Raw genomic sequence first — 21,688 nt, 5'->3', positions numbered from 1 at the left:
CTTTTTGCCTCAGTATAGCTTAATTTCAATCAGAACAACCAGAAGTAGGAGACTGGAACAGAGAACTTAGTAAATCTCAAGAACCTACCATCTGGAATACTACCTCATGGGTAAATTGGAAATTGGTAGAGCCCGTAATATGCTTTAACAACTGACTCTCTAAGGGGAAAATGTAAGCACAACACATTTAGACTTAATTTGCATCATTAGCAATTTCTCTATCACTGAAGTCTAGGCAATCAACAAAATGAAAAACAAACCCTTGATTCCTAAGCATTTGCTGATTTCTGAGGCATGCATGTTCACACTAAAAAATTCACAATTATATCTCCCAGTTGGAGTTCTAAGTACACCCTTTAATAGAGGCTACGCTTATAAAAGAGGGATGAGATTCTAGTATCTATCTGCATTTCTGATTTGCAAGAGTGGGGGAGAAGACCCTGGTAAAACCTAACTGAAAACCCTAGGAGCAAACTAGTAATCTCACTGTACCCTCACACATGTGAGCATACATGGCCCTTGCTCATTGCTTCAAAGCCCTTGTTACAAGTTCTTCTAGCACAGCTCCAGTCCCTACCACCTGATATCAGTCATACCACCATGATGAGAAATTTCAAGTCTGGAATATCCAACACCATCCCTGGTTTATGATTCTCCCCTTAGTCCCAGCAGCCCTTTTTTCTTTTAGCAGGAACACTGGTAAAAAAATTTTTTTAGCCTAGGTTCAACTACTTTTCAAATATGTGGAACTCCTAAGAAATCTCTTAAACATTCTGAATTTCATCTTTCAATTTGGACAGCAAGCATCACACCTACTTTATTACAAAGACTTTTATGCCTTTTCTTAAAAGTATCACCAAGTTTATGAGGACAATCAGTTGGAGAATGGCTGAATAAATTGTGGTATATGAACATTATGGAATATTACTGTTCTGTAAGAAATGACCAACAGGATAATTTCAGAAAGGCCTGGAGAGACTTACACGAACTGATGCTGAGTGAAATGAGCAGGACCAGGAGATCATTATATACTTCAACAACAATACTATATGATGACCAGTTCTGATGGACCAGGCCATCCTCAGCAACGAGATCAACCAAATCATTTCTAATGGAGCAGTAATGAACTGAACCAGCTATGCCCAGAAAAAGAACTCTGGGAGATGACTAAAAACCATTACATTGAATTCCCAATCCCTATATTTATGCACACCTGCATTTTTGATTTCCTTCACAAGCTAATTGTACAATATTTCAGAGTCTGATTCTTTTTGTACAGCAAAATAACGTTTTGGTCATGTAGACTTATTGTGTATCTAATTTATGTTTTAATATATTTAACATCTACTGGTCATCCTGCCATCTAGGGGAGGGGGTGGGGGGATAAGAGGTGAAAAATTAGAACAAGAGGTTTGGCAATTGTTAATGCTGTAAAGTTACCCATGCATATATCCTGTAAATAAAAGGCTATTAAATTAAAAAAAAAAAGTTTATGAGGACAGAGAGGGGACAGATTGAAGTAATGGGAACCATAATCTTCTGGTCCCTTTTCCAAAAAGCATTGAACATTTTATTTCCTGGCTTTATCTGTCAGTGACTGGTTTGGGGGCAGAGGATTCAGAGATTTGTGTTAAATGTCTATTTTCTCTTAGTGAGAGAGAGCATAACGAAGCAGATAGAGGGCCATCTTGAAGAATAAAGGATCTGAGTTCAAAATCTGCTTCTGACACAGACTGTAGGGCAGTTATCTAAACCCTCATTCTTTTTTTTTTTAATTAAAGCTTTTTATTTTCGAAATATATGAAAAAAGGGGCACCTAGTTGGTGAAGTGAATAGAGCACCAGCCCTGAAGTCAGGAGGACCCTGAATTCAAATCTCACCTTAGACACTTAACAATTACTAGCTGTGTAACCCTGCACTTAACTTCAATTGCCCCAGCAAAAAAAAATATGTTATATATGAAAAAAATTTTTCAACATTCACCCTTGCAAAACCTTGTGTTCTAACTTTTTTCCCTCCCTTTTCCCTACCCTCTTCCCCATACAGCAAGTAATCCAATATATATTAAACATGTGCAATTCTTCTATGCATATTTCTACAAATACCTTGCTGTGCAATAAAAATCAGAACAAAAAGGAAAAAAATGAGAAAGAAAACAAAATGCAAGCAAACAACAACAAAAAGTGAAAATGTTATGTTGTGATCCATATTCATTTCCCACAGTCCTCATGGCTCTCTTCATCACAAGACCATTGGAATTGCTCTGAATCATCTCATTGTTGAAGAGAGCCCTGTCCATCAGACAGAATTCATCATCACAAAATATTGCTGTTGCCATGTACAAAGTTCTTTTGTTCTAATTACTTCACTTGGCATCAGTTCATGTAAGTCTCTCCAAGCCTCTCTGAAATCCTCCTGCTGGTTTCTTGCAGAACAATAATATTCCATAACATTCATATACCACGATTTATTCAACCATTCTCCAATTGATGGGCAGCCACTCAGTTTCCAATTTCTAGCCACTACAAACAGGGCTGCCACAAACATTTTGGCACATACAGGTCCCTTTCCCTTCTTTAGTATCTCTTTGGGATATAAGCCCAGTAGAAACACTGCTGGATCAAAGGTAAACCCTCTTTATTCCAGGTACCTCTCTGTGACTAGAAATTAAAATGCATTGTATATCTGCTCTCTGAGTGGATAGAGGGAGATTCTCATAGCAGTGGTGATGTGATGCAATCGTTAGGAAGGATGTAGCAATAACCCTAAGGCCATCTGGCCTTGGGAGTGATATAGTAAGAAATGATACATTTTTTCCCCTGGGCCATCCTGTCCTAGTTTATGCTATATGACTAGTATGCTGAGAAAGCAAATATTGCTGGCTGTCAGATAACAGGCTGTTAGTCAGACATAACAGGGTTTCTGAGACTAATAAGCAACATAATGAGTTGCTTAAAGTTTTTTGGGGTTTTTTTGTTTGTTTGTTTTTAACTAAAGCTTTTTATTTTCAAAACATATGCATGGATAATTTTCCAACATTCACCCTTGTAAAAACCTTGCATTCCAAATGCAAAATCTTGTCTTCCAAAAGGTGCTTAAAGTTGACACAAGCACAGAACAAAATTGGGTGTCTGCCATTTGATCTGGGGGCATTTCAGGCCTAAAAACATATCTTCAAGAGGGTTGCCCAGAGAACTATGGGTACTGCCCCTGTGCACAAAGTCAGACTCAGACTCCTCAACTCCATCTCTAAGCCATAAAATTAGCATATCAATGACATGAAGCACCTCATTTCTATAACTTTTTCCTATAAATTTATCTTCTTGCTCCTGGTTCTTTGCTAATTTCTTTTGGAACTTAGCTTTGGAGATGGGTCCGAGCCTGCAAGTTCTTTTGCAATACCTCACAATGCTGGTCTGGAAGCCTAACATTTTGGGAGTTCCCCTTGAACCCCAACAGTGGAAACACAGGACTAGAAGCATCCCCTTCTTTTTTCCCTTCCTGTTCCCTCACTCCCAAACAAAACAAACAAAGCAAAAACATCCCTGGAGCCATTTACTAGGGTGCAGAAGCCTTAATGCTTTAGAAAGTTAGACAAGAAGAGAAAGGATAGCAAAATTGTTAAGGCAGAAGTTGGAGAATCTTATGTGTGGTTGGGGTGGAGGGTTTGATCAAAGGTCCAGTCCTCCAGGGACCACAAAAAGGGGAAGTGAGCATGAGCTACCTTCCTGGGGAGATTCTGACAATCCTATGCATAGAAAGTCCCTTTCTGCCCTCGTGGTCTCAAAATATCATAGAGACAGATGGGGAAAGGAAGAGAAATAAGAGACCAAAAGATTCCCAAGTAAAAGAAGAGAATAGTCATGTACCCCCAATCTGCCAGTTACAGTGGAAAACTGACCAGAAACTTTAATTTTCTTTGTGAAGGGAACTGGAATCAACAACTTTGCATCTTAGAAAATTATCAAAAAAAATTGTCTCTGAAACTGAGGGATTAAGTGATTTGTCCAGAGTCACATTCCCGGATTGGTGAGAGGGTGAAAGTCTTCCTGACTCAAAGTTCAGTTTTTAGTACCTAGGCCATATTCCTCTCAGTGTCTCTTTCAGATTTAAGGAGGTTTTAAAGTTTAAAAAACATTCTGTTCCCTGAATTCATTCTTTGATTCAATAAACGCTTATTAAGTATCATTTATGTGCCAGAACTGTGCTAAGCACTGACAAAGAGTCAAAAGGCAATGCTTCCCCTCAAGGAGATTACAATGGAAGAGGAAAGGGTATGTTGGAGAGGGGAAGGCTGGCAGCAGGGAGACAGCATGGAAATAAACATGCACATAAGCTACATGTAGGATAAATAGGAAGTAATTATCAGAAGGAAAAAGTAAAAGAATTGAGAGGTTGGGAAGGCTTCCTGTAGAAGGTGGGGTTTTAGCTGGGACTTAAAGGAAGCCAGGGATGTCAGAAGTCAAAGTGGAGGAGGGGGGACATGAGTGACAAATGGGAGAAAATCCCCAAACCCAAGAGGGGGAATATCGCATTTGTGGATCAGTCAGTGGCACTAGATCCAAGAGTATGTGTTGAGGAATAAGATATTTGAAGAGTGGAAAGGTAGAAGAGGGATGGGTTATGAAGGGCTTTCAGTGACAGAGTATTTTGTATTGGTTTCTGGAGTCAGGAAAAAGCTACCAGAGATTTTTTTGGGGGGTGTTATGAGAGTGGAGGGAGTTGACCAAACAACCCTAGTTAGCTGAGATAAGGAAATACATCCAGAGTCAGTTGGAGCCTTTATCAGATTTGTTGCTCAGTGGTATTATACAGTCCACTCTATTGCTTCAGTACTTTGGACATCCATAAGTATATGGCATTGGTAACACAGCAGGGTTCTTGGGGGAGGAGGGCCTAATGAACTTTTCGACATATATACATATGTATTATGTATATGTATATATGAATATATATGCATGTATATACACATTTATATATGTGTGCATGCATACATACATATATTAACTGTTTCAATATAATTGATTTCCTTCTTTTAAAATTTTATTTTTACTTTTAGTTCCAAATATTTTCCCTCCTTCCATCCCCCCTTCCTCATCCATTGGGAAGACAAGAAATACAATAATCATTATACAGATAATCATTTAAATGTTATGGAATATTATTGTTCTGTAAGAAACAATCAACAGAATGATTTCAGAAAAGCCTGGAGACACATACATGAACTTTTGCTAAGTGAAGTGAGCAGTACCAGATCATTATACACGGCAAGACTGTACTATGATCAATTCTGATGGAAGAGGCTCTCTTCAATAATGAGATGATTCAGATCAGTTCCAATGGTCTTATGATGAAGAAAGTCATCTGCAAACAGAGAGGGGATTCTGGGGACTGAATGTGGATCACAACATAGCATTTTCACTTTTTTGTTGTTGTAGTTTGCTTGTATTTTGCTTTTTTTTTTTCTTTTTGATTTGTTTTTTCTTATGCAGTATGATAATTGTGGAAATATGTGTAGAAGAATTGCACATATTTAACATTGAATTACATCTAGGGGAGGGAATGGAAAAGGAAGGGAGAAAAATAATTTTGGAACAAGGTTTTGCAAGGGTAAATGTTGAAAATTATCTATGCATGTTATTTGAAAATAAAAAGCTTTATTAAAAAATAGTCATTCAAATCATATTGCTGAATTATTCTATTAGAATAATAGAATTAGTTGCTCTGATCAATTAGAAACTGAAACATGTTCTAAGGAGACACAAAAAGATAAAGAAAAAAATATGCTTCAGTATTCACTGAGTCCCATCAGTTCTCTATCTGGACATGGATAATACTTTATATTATGAGTCCTTTGCGCAGTTGTGACGGATTATTATATCCATAATTATTGTCTTTCATAGTTGATTGTTATAATATTGCTATTACTGTACAGATTGTTCTTTTGGTTCTGCTCATTTTACTTTGCATCAGTTCATATACATTCTTAGGTTCCTCTGAAGTCATCCTTTTCATCATTTCTTATATCACAAGAGCATTCCATCACATTGTTTAACCATTCCCCTATGGATGAGCATCCCCTCAATTTTTTGCTACCAAAAAAAGAACAGTTATAAATATTATATTTATATACATATATGAATCCTTTTTCTTTTTCTTTGATTTTCTTATAGATCTAGTAACAGAATTATTGCAAAAGTTTATAGCTCTTTAGGCATAGTTCCAAGATGCTTTTCAGAATGGCTGGAATAGTTCACAGGTCTACCAACGATACATTAGTGTTATTGTTTTCCCACATCCCCATCAACATTTGTCATTTTCCTTGTCTATCATCTTAGTCAATCTGATGGGTGTGAGGTGGTAAATTGATTTCCTTTGTAATCTATATATTTAAGAACATTGTTCTGAGAAGGGGTATTCATAAACTTCACCAGAAGTCAAAGGGGTTCATGACACAGGCAGGAGGGATAGCAGATAAGAGCACTAGACATAAAATTCAGAATTAAAACCTGTGTGAGCCATTTATTGGTCTTGTAACCCTGAACAAATTACTTAATCTCTTAGTTATTTTATCCATAAAATAGAGGTAAAAATAATAGCACATACCCTCACAAATTATGAGAATCAAATGAGACAAAATATGCAGAGTGCTTGCAATAAAAGCTAGTTGCTATTATTAAATTATTTTATTTAAAATAATAAATTATTTTATTAAATTATTGCATTAAATTCCAATTTTGACCTACTAAGTACAATTTAAGATTGTACTTGTGTTTCAATGGAACTAAGGGATTCAAGCAGTGAATTTTAAGATCATGTGAAAATACTTCAAAAGATGTATCATTACATTGGTCTGGGAGTTCTTACAAGCTGAGTCTTTATTGTTGTTTAAGTAGCTTGGTTCAGTCATGTCTGATTCTCGGTGACCCCATTTGGAATTTTCTTGGCAAAGATACTGGAGTGGTTTGCCATTTCCTTCTCCAGCTCATTTTACAGATGAGGAGGCTAGAGTCACATAGCTAGTAAGTGTCTGAGGTCAGATTTGAATTTAGGAAAGATGTACCAGCTACCTGGAAGTTTGGTTATATTCCTTAATTATGATTAACTTCATTATCATATCCTCCCTTTAGTTTCCAGAATATCTTGAAAAAGGATGTCATCACATGATAAACATTAAAAAAACTAGTAAAATGAAGGGAGGAAAAATTGGAATATATAAGTTGTTTCAAGATATAGCTAAAATGCTTTATCTAATGGGAAACTATTCCTTATCCTTTCAGTCTTTAGTTTTATCTCCCTCCAAAATTTATTTTACTTTGCATTTACTTATAGGTGAACATATTGTATCCCCACAGTACAAGCTCCTTAAGAGTAGGAACTGTCACATTTTCAGTCTTTTTATTCCCTGGGGCTTATCACAGTTCCTCGAACATTGAATTTAATTATAAAAAGGTGTTTGTTTTGTTTTTTAAATAGCTCTGTAATTATATATCAGTGCTTTCTAGAGACAGAACAAGAATTTTAAAAGATGTCAGGGATACCAAAGTCTTGTTTTTATTTAACATCCCCAATTCAGTACTTCTCAACTGCTACCAGCAATTTTAAGCAGATTGTGGGGACTACTCTCTCCCTACCTCAGTTTTTTTTCCTAGTAAATTTATTTATTTTTAATACACATTGCTTTATGAATCATGTTGGGAGAAAAAAATCAGAGCAAAAGGGAAAAAGCACAGGAGAGATTTTTAAAAAAGGAAAAAAGAAGTGAACATAGCATGTGTTGATTTACATTCATTCCCTTTAGTTCTTTTTCTGGATGCAGATGGCATTTTCTGTCCAAGTTCCCCACCTCAGATGATGAAATTACAGAAGACCCAATATATTATCATAAGGTATAGACTTGTGAGGCAAGAAGGAAAAACAACACAATTGGCAGGGGAAATAAATGAGTCATAGGGCTGAGAGTTCTCAATACCCAAGAACTGGATTTCAGAGTTTGAGGCAGTAGTGAAGGAAGAAGGAGAGGGTTGGACAGGAAGAGATGTCTCTCTCAACATTGACCAGTCATGGTATCTAGCACCAGACTAGGAGATACTTCACCTAGAAGTTGGAGTAGAAGATTTAGGGATGTAGCAAAGGCAGGAGCTGCCTATGGAGGACATACTTGCAAGAGGAAGGATGAGGAGGGGAAGAAAGGATTTCTCTCCCTTCCCATCTCTATCCTTGGCCATGAGGAGCTACTGGACCAGTGGGAGACATTTCATGGAGTAGATACATGTTCCAGACAGGCTCAGACACAAAGAGTAAAGCAAAGAAACCAAAGAAAAGCTTCTTCAAGGACTGTGATTCTCTGGCAATTGAGAGTTGGATTATGGAGAGCAGCCAACCCAGGAACTCTACATGAGAATTCTTCAAAGAAAGGACTAGTGGGTCTGGCAGTACCTGGAATTGTGGGATGCCTTGGCCACATATTTATCCTATATTTTTACCCTACTACCATGATACCATGCTTGAGCCCACTCCTGTGGATTTTGTATTTGTGGAAAATGTATCCTGGAAAGTTTTACAACTACTAGGGCAGCTAGTAGTAGATATAGCACTGGGCTTTCCTACCTCAGGAAAATCTGACTTCAAATCTTGCCTCAGACACTTATTAGCTCTGTGATCTCTGTTTCCATTTTCTCATCTGTAAAATGAGAATACCTGTGTAACAGTATCAACCTCCCAGAGTTGTGAGGATCAAATAAGTTAATGCTTGTAATTGCAAATATTTTTACATAAGCCTTTTTAATTTTTTATTATCAAGTTCTGGCAAGGGAATCAGAGTCAAAAGTTTTGATCAGCTAATTTGTAACTGATACTGCAAAAATCCATCCTACATAGTTGCCCGTCTCCTTGCAGCCTTGCCAAAATTGAATTTTATAACTTTTTTCTATTTTTGTCTTTCTAGTGGGAGTAAGGTTATATCGTATATATATATATATATATATATATATATATATATATATATATATCTGATTAGATGATTTAAATATCTTCCCATGTTAAGTTTATTACCACCTTTAAAAATTGTTCAGGTTCCACTGAACCATTGTTAGGAATTTGTTAGTAGTATATAGATATGTCTTCTATTAGTCTTACAAATATTGCTTAATGAATCTGGATGTCATATCTTCATATTTATTGCACATACTTTTTTCTGCAAGGATTTTTTTCTTAATTTTGAAGATAATGCTTTTTCTTGAGCAAAAAGCTTTTTTCTCTGTATAATTACAACCCTTATTTTGTCTCCATTAATTTATTTTTTTGGATAAAAATCTTTCCTCTAGTTTGATTATTATTGTATATTTCGATTGTTATCCAGTAACATGGTAAATGTGTGAGGTATGTAATTTTTGCAGCATTTTTCTCCATTTTTCATCTTGTAGTTGTCCAATTTTTATTCCATTCCCAGTAAACATGATGAACTTAAATGGCAATCTCTTACAGATACTGAGTTCTGCTTCTAGGTTCTCTATTCTCTTGTGTTGTTTTTCAGAGAACCTGGTTTTGAATCCTGGCTCTATAGTGTATTTGTGTGATCCTTTGTAAGATAATTAACTTCTGGGAGTGATTATATCCTCATCTATAAAATAAAGGCACTGGACTTCAAAGACCCCTTATGGCTCTATGATCCTATGACCCATTTCTTTCTTTTTTCATTAACAGTTTAAAAAATAATTCTTCCTAGATAGTAGATATCAGAATCTGGAAGTGTCAACTCTATTTTCAAATTTTTCATAGTTCATATTTGCTTATCTACTTTTCCATATACATTTGATGCCAATTTAATTTTGTGAAATAGTCTACTGACTTTTTGAATGGAATTGCATTAAATCCCAAAATTTGGGAAGCATTAATATTTTTAATATATTGGTTCTAATTATGAACAAAGAATAGACTTCCATTTGTTCAGTCCTTTCTTGATTTTTGCCAATCATTTTGAAATTATTTTAATATGGACCTGGTCTTGATAACAGTTGGCATATTGAAAAATAAACATAATCATGTAAAACTCTATTACATTCCAAAATCTGTTCTTTCTAAATTGTTACCCAAAATCTAATTTAATTTCTATCCCAGATTATAATTCTTCAGTCATTTATATGAGTGCCGACAAAAAAAAAAAAAACCCTACTATTGTTACCTTAAAAAGTTTGCCCTTAAAAATATACTCCAAAAATAATAGCCTGGATTTATATGACTTCTCCCCTTCTTTCATTCCTAAAAGATGTTTAGAAAGAATGAAAATAAGACATTTGAAATTTCAATGAAGTTCACTGTGATATGAATCAAGAGTCTCAGGTGCATAGTGAAAAAGTTTATTTACGACAAGTTTTGAATTTTGAAGACAAGAATTCACAAAGGCATCACAAAACTGTTGAACAATATAAAAATACCCAAAGTAAGCTACTTAAGTGACTGTAGCACAAAAGTTCATCTGTATGGTACAGCAACACATTCAATGCCACAGTTCACTAAAATGTGATTTTTAAGGAGGAAAAAAAAATCTCATACAAAAAGGACATGAAAATTGAGTAATTTGGTGCAGAGTGCTTTACAAGGTTTGAAGTGATAGGTTGATTCTTAGATCTACCATCATGGAAAATACTTGTGAGTTAGAAGGAAACAATCTGACCAGACCAAATAATAGGTGTTTTTAAAGAAAAAGCAACTTTAAAGACTGAAATTTTCTTCTTCAAATCAAGTTTCTGGAATGTTGGACTATTAGAACATTTTGCAGTAAAAGCATAAAAAATATCTGTCTTTGCAGCTGTCCCTTTCCTTCTTGAAAATTTATCAAGAAAATGTATTTCTCATGATATAATTAACTAAAATTTAATATCATAGAATGCACTAGGAAAACAAAGAGCCAATGGCATTATCTGGTTTTTGGAAAACATTCAAATAGCTCATTGTTTCAGTTATCAGTTCCTTATATTAATAAAAAGTCTACCATCATTTTGGAGCAGATAGCTCTTTTTTTTCTGGGGACCTCAAAGCACTTCTCATCTTTATCTTCTCTCACAAATACTTTTTTTTTTTTTTTTTTGGGGGGAACAAAGAGGAAAATATTAGCCAGATCCAGAACACCAAAAGAGGAACATCTAAATCAAACTATAAACAAGTTCATGATTCTTCCTTGTCTCTGAGGTAATAAACATTTTCATCTAACTGTTCCCATTTAGGATACTGGTCTCATAATTCATATAGTAAAAATCAAGTGGATGAAGAATGTATATATGGCCCAGATTATGACAATCAATTTGGATGAACAACCCAACAATTAACTCTGTGTGTGTGTATGCGTTTGTGAGCACACATGTATGTATGTATCTTATCCAGGTATTACAGATAGACAACAAAGTGGGCCCAGATTTGGAAAGAACAAATGAAGCATACATGAGAAATTGTGCAGAGTTCTGTGTGAACTCAAGATAGTCCATGCCAAAAAAATACATTTTTTAGCATCAATATTTTTCTATGAATCATAGATCAACACTACAATTTTAGAAAAATCAAAATGGCAGATGACCTGAAGAGCAATAGAAAAATTCATGATCATTTTAATTTAGATCAAAGAGTGTTACCAACAAGTTCTTTACACCAGAAATGATGTCAAAGGACATGTGTGATGAAAAAAGGGATAGGACAAACATGCAGCAAGAGTAAATCCTGAGTTAAATTGCACTGTTATCCACAAAACATTTAAAGATCCATAAAAAAAGAGCCAGCCCATTTGAGTAGCTCTGCTATGGAGTATTTATGAAAGAACATCAACAAGAATCACTCAGGATTTCAAGGCATGAAGGAGCTATGGTTTGCTGGATTGGTGGGCGAAGTACCCACCACCAATAATATCATGGAATCTTCTAAATAATTTCATATAGATCATTTCAGCTACAAGCAAGTTCCAGTGAACTTTTAAAAGGGTAGCCAGTGGGTTTAATTAATAAGATTTTTCTAAACAACTTTAGGGTATGTTTCCTACAGTATTCTAGATTACTAGGTAATATATAAACTCTAGTGAACATAAATAGGGAAGGGAACTAGACTCAAAAAGTCTGAGACGGCAGTCATGAAAATAAATCCCAGTTCACATGTTGAAGGGCATAAAATAAGTCAAATATAAATATGTAATAAAATAATGAACTCAAATAAGATAGAACAACTTAATAGCTAGATTCTTGACTTTAGGCTTTGACTTATGTTTACAGAACAGTGTTAAGGCTACACTGGGAGAGTATATAAAAAGGGTTATCATGACCTTCATTAAATACAAACCATTCAAGATCCTCTTTTTCCTGATCATCCACCTATTTCCAGAGATTAGTCTATATCAGCACACTGCAAGCTTCTAGAAGTTGACTCTCAGAATTGTCTCTTTTTTCTGTGCAGGGACCCAGTGATGAAAAGAAATGCTTTGGTATCCTCTACAGTTGGATCCTGAGAGCTGCTGAAGAAATTCTGTCTGGGCTGGGGATGATGGGAGGAAGGGACCCCAGGTGGAAGTTTGTCTTACATTACACTGATCACCTTCACACAAGGTTACTAATAAGGCAATTCCCAATTCAAAAGTAAACAAAGCATCCAGCTACCTGAACTTGGACTACAATTAATAATTTTCCAAAACTCCACTTTTAACATAAAGTTATTTACATCAATTTCATCTGATTACTTTTTCTTTATAGCTAATCAGTCTGCACAAAGGCCCATGGTTATTATGCTGTCAGTTCCAAGTCATGTTATGAACACCTGAGGCCCCTATGAAGAAAGGAAATCTGCAAATTGCAAATCTTATTTCATAGACTAGAACCATGAAGAAATCCCACTACTACTATTCATTTCTAGAGTCACAGAGAAGACTTTTCTCCTAAGAGCCTAAGAGGCAGGATCTCTGCTAACATGACCAACTTGCTAATTTTCTCTGTGCATATTTCATCTCCCATCTGTGATTTCACACAGATAGTGTCTTTCCTCACCCACTCCATTTCTGGAATACTCTCAATGGAATGACCCCACCTTTTGGAACTCTTATATCCCTTTCAAGGCTCAGCTCAAGCACTACCTCCTACAAGAGGCCTTTTCCAATTTTCCTAGGTGTTAGTCCTCAATGTCCCTGATTCTTACTCATCTATTATGTACACACTGTTTCCCCTACTGAAATGTAAGGTCCTTGAGAACAAAGCTGTTTCTATTTTTGTCCTTGTATTCTCAGAGCTTAGCACCATGCCTGGTACACAGCAGGCACTTAATAAATGTTTACTGAATTGCACAAAATATGCATTCTAATTTAGAATGACTGGAGTTCAAAATTAAAAGGAATCTTAGTGGTTTTCTAGTCCATCCCTTGCAATATCTTTTTTTTACAACTAATCTTGTATTTTCTACAATGAATATTAATCTTTTCTATAATATTCTCAGGTAATCCATCCAGCCTCTGCTTGGATATCTTCACTGATGGGGAATCCAAACACTCTATTATATTTGACAATTCCAATTGTTGGGGGAGAGGGAGCTTTTTTTTTTAATATTGAGCTGAAATCTGACTCCACATAATTTTTACCCAAGTCCATCTGGAACCAAGAAAAACAATTCTAATCCCTTTTCCATAAAATGGCCCTTCAAATAAATAGCTGAAAGCTACTATTATGTCTTCATTAAGGCTTTTCTCCTAAGGAATAAATTATATCCTGCTCCTTTCAAGTGATACTGTTTAAAATCCCCTCATTATCTTGATCACCTCACTCTGGATATGCTTGCCTTTCTTCAAATGCAGTGCTAGAATGACTTCAGATATGGTCTGAACAGGCTTGGGCAAGAGGTTTCATGGATGCTTGATACATGGTTATATACTTGATCATCTGAAAACAGATATTCCAGATTTGTGATCACCATTTGAGAAAGGTTATTAAGATATGGAACTACTTATTGTTGCTGTTGCTGTGGTGAGTGATTGTCCTTTGATCTCAGAGGACTATAACATGTCATAACATGTAAATGAATAAGTGAGGGAGAGCTGTGAAAAGTCACCAACTTCCCTTTCTCTTCCAGAGTCATTTAGGTTCAGTGGCAAGATATTGATTAGGATGACTGGAGATGGCTGGATGCAGTGAGAAACCTTAGCCTTTTTAAGCCAAGGTCTTTGATTTCAGTTAACTGAGGCAAAACCCAATCAGTGATTAAGGCTAGGTAAGAAATGAAGCTTAGAATGGTCTCGTATATCTAGTCAAAAAGGTTATTAATACCTTAAATATATTACATATGGTTGCTCCCTAGATATGATGTCTATTCTTAAAACAAGTTGGATGGGGAACCTCCTCAGCTTAAAAAAGGATTCATCTACTGAGTTGATTTTTTTTTTCAAAATAAATATGGAGAATTTACTACTGGGGACAGAATTCTCTCTTCCCTTTCCTCACAGGTTCTGGTGATGGCTGGTACTTCTTTAATAAGTAAATGGTTTCAGTTTCTTAGGAAGTTTTGGGAAGGTACACTTAGTGGAGCTCGTCTCCAGTCCTTTCTAGTTCTACAATTCTTTAAGTATATAAGAAATGAGCTAAGAGATCTAGGGATTTGAGATATGTGTTCTGGAATATTAAAGAGTATTCAACTCTAGGATCTGAAAAAGCTCTGAGAAGGCAATGTGACTATATCTTTCTCTTGTTATATACAGTGCTATCATGATAATTAATTAATACATTAATACAGCCCACTGTATTAGATGATAACAATTTATATTAGATGTTATCCGTACAACTCAAAGGAGGCCAGTCAAGAGTGGGTACAGATTGTCACAGGAAAGCATGTTCTAATGGCTTTGGTTTCTTCTGTGATGTAGCTGTAAAGGGCTTGAAACATTCCATTAGCCAGAACTAAAGAGTCTACCACTATTTCAACCAAATTCTTTTGGCTACTTTCCAGTCACCATCTGAGGCCAAAGGAATCCCTCAAATGAAAACTCCATCTTCAGGTCAGCATTACAATTGATCAAGGAAAGGACAGTTCTTTGAACTGATCTCTTTGAGTAAACAGCAAAGTGGGCTTGAGATTTCTTTAACAAACACAACAGATACACCTCTCCCTTCTCTGCCTTCTTTTAAAGAATGAATTCTAACATCTGACATGCAAACAGAACGAAAATATAAGCAAACCAAAAATATTCAACAGCTTTCTCCTGTCTCTGTTCATTTTCAGCCGATTCCTTTTTTTTTCTCCTTTACAAGTGAGTTATACATCAGCATATGTTACAACAATTTTTTAGCCTCTGCTCTCATCCCTACAAACATATACACATACACATACACACTCACACTCACTCACTCTCTCTCTCCTAAAACTACAGTACACCTCCAGGAACTTTGGGTTAAAGGTAGAGAAATAATTCTACCTAACACCTAGAAACCAAGAGTTTTGGTCCCACCTACCTCTCTAATGAAGAAATAAAGCTGAGAGAGTTTCCCTAGAAAATCACTATCTTTCCAGGATGACTGATTATATGCAAATGGTTAAATACCTTTATGTCTGTGTAACTATCATGTTTTTAGTTGTAGTCCTTTGTTTCAGGGTTATGGAGTTCTTTATAGTTTTAATTTTTAACACAGATCATTTAGAAAAAAAGAATGGCATAATGAATTGTTTTTCTTAGAATCAAGATAGGAGGACCAGGGTTTAAGAAAAACCTCTGGCAGAGATACTGTAGGACACATTACAGTGGGATCTGACAACTTCTAAGTGGCCCCAGCAACTTTGAGTTGCAGAACAGTAGCTTATCTGCGTTGAGAGAAGGAGTTTCTTCAATGGGGAGAGCCCCTTACAATATTGAAATCACAGGCAAGAACAAACAAACAAACAAAAAAAAGGACTGGGAATGGAGAAAATATGCAATTTTTCAAAGACCTAAGTCTATTTCCCATCTAAAGCTTAATAAGCAAAAAAGACTTTTAAAAATAAGTTCATTAAGCAAAAAGAAATATGATAATATTCCAAGTTGTTATATATTTCATTTTTAAAATTATTTTTTATCTCAGGGTACACTATGTTTCTGAATCTTGAAGACATGTCAATAGATAACTGAGATAAGAATGAAGTTCTTTCAAAATTAGCTTCATTAATCATCACATGGTTGTTGTGAGGACCAAATTAAATAATGTAGGTAAAGTGTTTTGTAAACTTTAAAGCATTATTTAAGCTTCAGCTATTATTATCATCAAGGTTAATACAATACAGCAGGAATTATGGCCAGAGGGACTGAGGAGGGGAGCAGGTAGTCAAAGAAGGCCACTGAAGAACACTAAAGATGACTACATCCTAGATGCCATTTGTTGAAGTGCTTGGCTATCAATGACACTTTCTTAGTGTATGGACACTGGTAAGACATCAATTTATTATTTAAAAATTAATACTCTAAAACTTCCTTTGTCTCTCTGAGCTTCAGTTTCTTCACTTCTAAAATGAGTAAGTAGGTCTCTAAAATTCCTTCCTGTTCCAAAATCCTGTGATTCTATGAGAATTTTTGACCAAGTCTTCATAAATACATCATGCCATAGAATGGCACAATTTAGGCAGGTACAAAACATGCAGCAGCAATCGGGTATGATCTCAAAAAAGGCAAAAGGTATAATCCTTGCTTTGGCTAAACTCATTCCCCCTCAACTTTCCAGATAAATTGAAGGATCTGAAAATGACCTAAAGGAAAAAAAATAGGCTTAGGGAGAGACATAAGAGTTATCTTCAAATATTTGAAGGACTAACTCATGCAAACGGACAGAACAAATTGTAGCAGAAGCAGGGAAAAAGGGAGGAAGAGAGACAGAGACAGAGAAAGAGAAAATGAAAGAGATTTAGACATGATGAAAAGAAAAACATCACAATCAGAGCTATCATTCCAAAAGTAGCAAAGGGAGGAAAGTGATTTTCCTCCTCCCTCCCCCACCCTGGAAGTCTTTAATCAGAGATTTGGTTATTCTTGATCAATGTTTTGTAGACAGATCTCTTCATTGGCTACAAATTGGACTAATTGGCCCTGGAAGCCCCTCAACCCTTTAGATTCTTTGATTCCACAATTTTAATTTAGTTTTTGGAGACAGATGGAAGAGGAAATCTTTTTTTGTATTTTGATTCAAGGAGTTTGGAAGGGGCTCTTAAAAGTTGTCTAGAATGATGAAGTTCCAAGTAACACCTTTTCCTCAGAGTCTAGTAATCTGTAATTTAGAAATATGACACAAGAATTTTTTGTAGTAGAAAAATGAAACTAATTCATTTTAAGCTATTTTTAGCTGATGGGAAAATAGAACTCGAGTTGTTTAGTACAATATCAGTGTGGAATGAGGTGTAACAAGGTCATTCTAACAGTAGACATTGGCAGAAAGAGGAATAAAGGTTATGAGAACATAATGCCTTCCAGGTATACCTAACACAACAAGATCTGGGTATTCAAAGAAAATGAAGGGCAGATTTTTTTTATAGCCCAGAAATATATGCTAACTTAAGCTATGGAAACTGTTCTTTGTCTCAAAGTTCATTGTTGGAAGAAAATAAGCCATTATAGAGACAATAAACAAACAAACAAGACTTCAATCAAATGGATCCACTAAGTCTGAGAAGACAATCTCTACATGGCTAAGGCATATCAACTTGAGTTCAGTAAAGAGTAAGCTGATCATCTAGACATCTGACAGGTTTGTCCACTGCATAAAGTGCCTTCCTGTACTAGGAAAAGGCAGTTATTTACATACTTCATTTGTTACCAGAGGCAAACAGACCTCTACAAAATGCAGTCAGTGATTTATAAAGTAGTGGACATGATGCAGCTTTGTGAAAAATCATGTTATATCCTATATACCAAACTATCAGGGTGGGGTTGCTCTCAAGAGGAATCAAAGGCACATGATGTTCTCATGTCCTTTCATATACAATGATGATGCTACAAATTCACCATGAAAAAAAGTATACACTTTGAATTATTTTTCCAATAGGGAAGATGGATTTTTGATGAGTTAGATATACAAACTATATGAGAAACTAAGAAAGAAGCCAAAGGAGAGCATGGCAAAAGACTATGCTCATACCTGAAGGTGTACAATCCTGGACTTTTGCAATCCTGGATACAATGAGAAAACTGATTAGCCTGTCAATCTTGGCATATTTGATTCCTTACAAAGAGACACATTCCTTCAAAGGCTGAGTTTTCCTTGAAGGAAACTATACAAGTGGTAGGTTTATTTTCCTTTCTCTCTGAAAGGACACAAACCTGATAGGGCAAGACTACTCAGGCAAGAGCATCATTGTTAACTCTATGGAAAAAACTGCCTAAATGGCTCAGAACAAAAGGAAAGCCTGCCCAGAGTAACACGTGAAAATTATTTCAAAGGTGAACCAAAAATGCATTTTAAAAATAAATAACAATAAATAAAATTGTTTACTCCCTATAATCCTAACACACTAACAGAATTGGCAAAAGAAATGAAGGAAAAAAGGAGGTAAAGGCAACAGACAAATCTCCGTTCTTCTATCCCTTTTCTGCCTAAGTACCAAGTTGCTCTGGCAACAGCTAAAAGCACCACCTGATACCTTGTGGCACTCCTAGGATTTAAGGTTAATTGTTTGGGGAGGTAGAAGGGAGAGGAGGAGAGAGAGAGAGAGAATGTAACCAGGGAAACAGGATTTGGCAGGGAAATGAACAAGTAATAAAACCAGCAGCATCCATGGAGCTCCATTATCATCTTTCTCTAAAAGCCTTAAAAGGATCAAAGACAGTAAGCAGCAAATCTAGAAAACTTTAAACTGGTGAGCTTTTTGCATAAGTCTAACAAGTAGGAAAACATTACCAAAAGAATTACCTGAATAGATTTCATTGCATTTGGTTCTAATGCAAATTCTCTAGCAATATTCACATTCTATAACAAAGAGATGGTGGGGAAGCTTGGATTGTTTACAATCATCAGACTACATTCTTCTTCATACAAATGTATCCCCACACTTAGGTGTAGGAAAATATGTTATGGGATGATAAAAGTCATTGGTGCCTGATTGCCACTTCTTCCCATAAAGAACTACTTTCCCTTCTTCTACAATGACCCTGACTTAGAGTGACTACTTATCAATAGAAGGAAATAGTGGGGGATCTTTTCTACTCAGGAGACTCGAAAAATACATTGGATCTTAGAGATTACATTTTTAAAAAATCTTTGCATTGGTAGTAAGTACACAGATTTAGCAGCTGAGGACTTGTCATGGGGAGCAAGACATAGTCCTCCAAGGGCAGTAAGGCCTCTTCAGACAGAAGAGCCAGTGCTAGGCTAAGAACAAGGAACCGAGTAGGAACGTGGCAGTGGAAGAGGCTGGGCAAAATAATTCTTTCTCTTTAGCATCTCAGTTTCTTTTATAAACATGAGCTTTCCCCTTCCTTAGTGATGTGAAAAGCCACAGGTGAAGAGGGCTGGGGCCCACTTCACACGCTAATCCAACCAAGGAGGCTAACAAGTGCCATCACAGAGAGGGGTCTGGGGGAGAGGAAGGGGCAGGGCAGCCACCCCCAGCTCAGTGGCATACCTCATACAAAGCAGAACAGAGACAAACAAAAAACATCCCACTCCCTTTTAGGTTCTTGCCTGATAACTTCACAGAGTGTTATCCCTGAAGTTTATATCAGGAGAAATTGTCCAGGTGTAACCTGCAGAAGTGGTGGAAGGGGAAGAAGCTATTCTTAGGTCAACAGGCAGGCATGCCAGGCAGGCAAGTGCAAACTTCAGAAGCCTCACACTCAGCATTTAAGCAGCTTGTCCATAGAAAGCAAAAGGCATCAGAAAAAAAAATCCCCCTTTGCCCACCAGATCTGTGGCCTCAGCCCCTCAGCTGGTGTAATATACATGGTAGTAGAGAGTCTTGTTGCGTAGCAGTGAATAGGAATTATCAAATTTAAGCAGGTAGATGCCTTCTCCTGGGTAGTCATGACAACCAGCCTGTACATCTCGGTGGCTATCTCTCCGATAAACTGGCATGATCTCCCCATAGCGATTCCGAAGAGAGCTCTTGGAGCCCATCTCCACATCTCCGATTGGGACGAGTCCTACATGAGGAAAGCAGTAGAATGATCTTGCATTAGCTCAGTGGGCTAGCAGAAGGGAAAGTCATAAGTCCTGTCTAAAGAAGCAAAAGGACAGACTAGGTTAACATTTCAAGGTCCTTCATAGTCCTTCAAGTATATAAATAGTTCAGGATCACAGATATAACATACTGTGACATTTATCAAGAAAACACTGGCTTCTTTTGCATTGGATAGATGAAAGGCTGAGGGAAAAAACCCACAAGAATTTAAATTGATAATAAAACTTCAGTTTTCTCTATTGGAGCACAGTGGCAAAAGAAAGGATGCGGTTCTCTCGACTCTAGAAAGGATGTGGATTTCTAGTTCTCTATAGAACACCTATAGATTTCCCAGAAATCATGGACTCAACAGAAAAAAATCTTAGAGACCATATGACTCTATGGTAATAGAGTACCATGACTACTCTAAACAAGGGGAAAAAGGTTTTAGAGAGAAGTTGAAAAATAAAGGAAATCCAACAATATAGCATTCTCACTCTCTCTGTTGTTGTTTGCTTGCATTTTGTTTTCTTTCTCAGTTTTTTCCTCCTTCTTGATCTGATTTTTCTTGTGCAACAAGATAACTGTATAAATATGTATACACACATTGGATTTAACATATATTTTAAGATATTTAACATGCATTGGACTACCTGCCATCTAGGGGAAGTGGGGGGAAAGAGGGGAAAATTTGGAACAAAAGATTTTGCAAGGGTCAATGTTGAAAAATTACCCATGCATATGTTTTGTAAATTAAAAAGCTTTAATAATAAAAAAAGAAAAAGAAATAAAAATATTTTAAAAAAGGATTGGAGGGGAAAAAAGAAAAATAAAGGAAATCTTTTCATGCTAGAATTAGACTTGGCTTAGTTCCTTATCACTCTACAACTACCACCTTGATTTCCCACATCACCTAGGCTAGCTTTGGATAAATCAAGGACCAAACAATTCTTAATGTTCTTACAAAAACATCAGTGTTTCCCTGGATACAAAAATGGCAATGGATGATACTCAGTGAAAATCACAGAAGCTGGACAGTTTCTCATCATATAGTACAAATACCTCAATGCAAAGATGAAGAAACTCAGAAATAAAGTGATTTGCTTTAGGGGGTCACATTTTTAGCTAGTAAAAGAGATAGAAGCAGAGTTCCAATTAAAAAACCAGTCCAAGACTCTTTCCATTATATCACTTAGGACACCATGGGGAAAAACTAGTGGTTTCTTTGGTTAGAGTACATATGAACTTAGAAGATAGAATGTTTGGGCCCTAAACTATTTTCTGGAGCTATTTCCTAGACTGGATGTAACCATGTACCACCCATCTATATTATATCAGCCCATCTGACTTCACCTGCTTAGAACAAAAAAAGATCTCTCTCTTCCTGATTTCCACACCATTTCAAGTTGCTTAGAGACAATGCAAGTTCTAGTTCTGGAACTATAAGGGGCTCAGCCAAGAGAAGAATTACCAAACACAAAAGATTATGGTTGAGTTAGTGTCAGAAGAATTAGAGGGGAAAAGGCTTTCCTGGCTACTATTTTTTTTTTCTTTTTTTTTTTAG

The 21,688-nt window shown here is 36.2% G+C and overlaps 1 protein-coding gene across 2 annotated transcripts in view; it reads right to left on the bottom strand.

Moving 5' to 3' along the window:
• Positions 1-10,732: 10,732 nt before the first annotated feature.
• TMED8 (transmembrane p24 trafficking protein family member 8) overlaps positions 10,733-21,688 on the bottom strand; it is a 35,103-nt gene continuing 24,147 nt past the window's right edge. For both annotated transcript variants that reach the window (XM_031952446.1, XM_023501895.2), the window contains exon 6: positions 10,733-20,107. In XM_031952446.1, the coding sequence (XP_031808306.1) occupies positions 19,890-20,107 (218 nt within the window). In that variant the 3' untranslated portion in view covers positions 10,733-19,889. The remainder of the gene's footprint in view (positions 20,108-21,688) is intronic.

Source organism: Sarcophilus harrisii, chromosome 2 (genome assembly GCF_902635505.1).
Source record: "Sarcophilus harrisii chromosome 2, mSarHar1.11, whole genome shotgun sequence".
Classification (NCBI taxonomy): domain Eukaryota; kingdom Metazoa; phylum Chordata; class Mammalia; order Dasyuromorphia; family Dasyuridae; genus Sarcophilus; species Sarcophilus harrisii.
This window is presented reverse-complemented; position numbering and strand designations above follow the sequence as displayed.